Genomic DNA, 1,157 nt, shown 5'->3' on the forward strand with positions numbered 1-1,157 from the left:
AATACACAAGTTGTCCCTGATCACGTCTACCAGCTGGCCTGCACCTTGGAGAGCATCCAGCACAGGCTAAGTTTTGGGCTGGGACAGCTGCTATGTCCTCCCCACACGCTTAGAAGACAGCTCTCCAAAAACTTGAAAAGTCCTCGCCTTGTTATCTTCTGTGTACGCCTCAGTATAACTTAACAATCCTGAATTCTCTCCACACAGGTCTACATATGTGGTGGGTTTAATGGAAACGAATGCCTGTTTACAGCAGAAGTGTACAACACTGAGAGCAACCAGTGGACAGTCATTGCACCCATGAGGAGCAGGAGGAGCGGAATAGGTGTAATTGCTTACGGGGAACATGTTTACGCAGTGAGTTTCCATTGTATCATGATAAAATGGCACCCTTAGATTTTCTAATAGCAAAGAGGCCCAGCCTGTCATTAGCGAGCATTGAGAAGAGGCGGTAGCATCACCTGTTCTCCCCACAAGGGCTTCCTCGGTAAACAGAAGCAACGGATAGCAGTCAACCTTCTCTCTTTTGCTCTTCACAGGTAGGTGGCTTTGATGGAGCTAATCGACTGAGGAGTGCAGAAGCCTACAGTCCAGTGGCTAATACGTGGCGCACAATCCCCACTATGTTTAATCCTCGTAGCAATTTTGGTATTGAGGTAGTGGACGACCTCTTGTTTGTGGTGGGTGGCTTTAATGGCTTTACCACCACCTTTAATGTTGAGTGCTATGATGAAAAGACCGATGAGTGGTATGACGCTCATGACATGAGCATATACCGCAGTGCTCTGAGCTGCTGCGTGGTGCCAGGGCTAGCCAATGTTGGGGAGTATGCAGCTAGACGGGACAACTTCACAGGATTAGCACTGCGAGATGAAGTAAAGTATTCCGCTTCGACAAGTACCCTACCTGTATGAGCCTCTTCATTTAGCTAATAAAAAGTCTAAGCAATAAGAATTAATTCTTTTTTTAAATAAATGCAGTGTTTAAACTTGTAAGAGTACTGGAAAATGTTCAACTTAAGGGAAGCAAGGGTTGGATAAAAGAGAGTTAAGAAAGAAAGAAGGTAAGCCGGGCGGTGGTGGCGCACGCCTTTAATCCCAGCACTCGGGAGGCAGAGGCAGGCGGATCTCTGTGAGTTCGAGACCAGCCTGGTCTAC

General features: G+C 47.0%; 1 protein-coding gene across 1 annotated transcript; it reads left to right on the plus strand.

Annotated features, from left to right (window-relative positions):
- Positions 1 to 211: 211 nt before the first annotated feature.
- On the plus strand, positions 212 to 997 carry LOC101992679 (kelch-like protein 10). Its single transcript, XM_005372415.1, has 2 exons — positions 212 to 357; positions 540 to 997. The coding sequence occupies exons 1-2, from the start codon at positions 301 to 303 to the stop codon at positions 912 to 914; spliced, it is 432 nt and encodes a 143-aa protein (XP_005372472.1). The 5' UTR covers positions 212 to 300; the 3' UTR covers positions 915 to 997.
- Positions 998 to 1,157: the final 160 nt, after the last annotated feature.

Source organism: Microtus ochrogaster, unplaced genomic scaffold (genome assembly GCF_000317375.1).
Source record: "Microtus ochrogaster isolate Prairie Vole_2 unplaced genomic scaffold, MicOch1.0 UNK5239, whole genome shotgun sequence".
Taxonomy (NCBI): Eukaryota; Metazoa; Chordata; class Mammalia; order Rodentia; family Cricetidae; genus Microtus; species Microtus ochrogaster.

Excerpts from the sequence above, each read along its gene's own strand:
- LOC101992679 (XM_005372415.1), top strand. The coding sequence starts at position 301 with ATGAGGAGCAGGAGGAGCGGAATAGGTGTAATTGCTTACGGGGAACAT. Across the intron at positions 358-539 it reads ACGGGGAACATGTTTACGCA|GTAGGTGGCTTTGATGGAGC; the intron begins GTGAGTTTCCAT and ends TGCTCTTCACAG.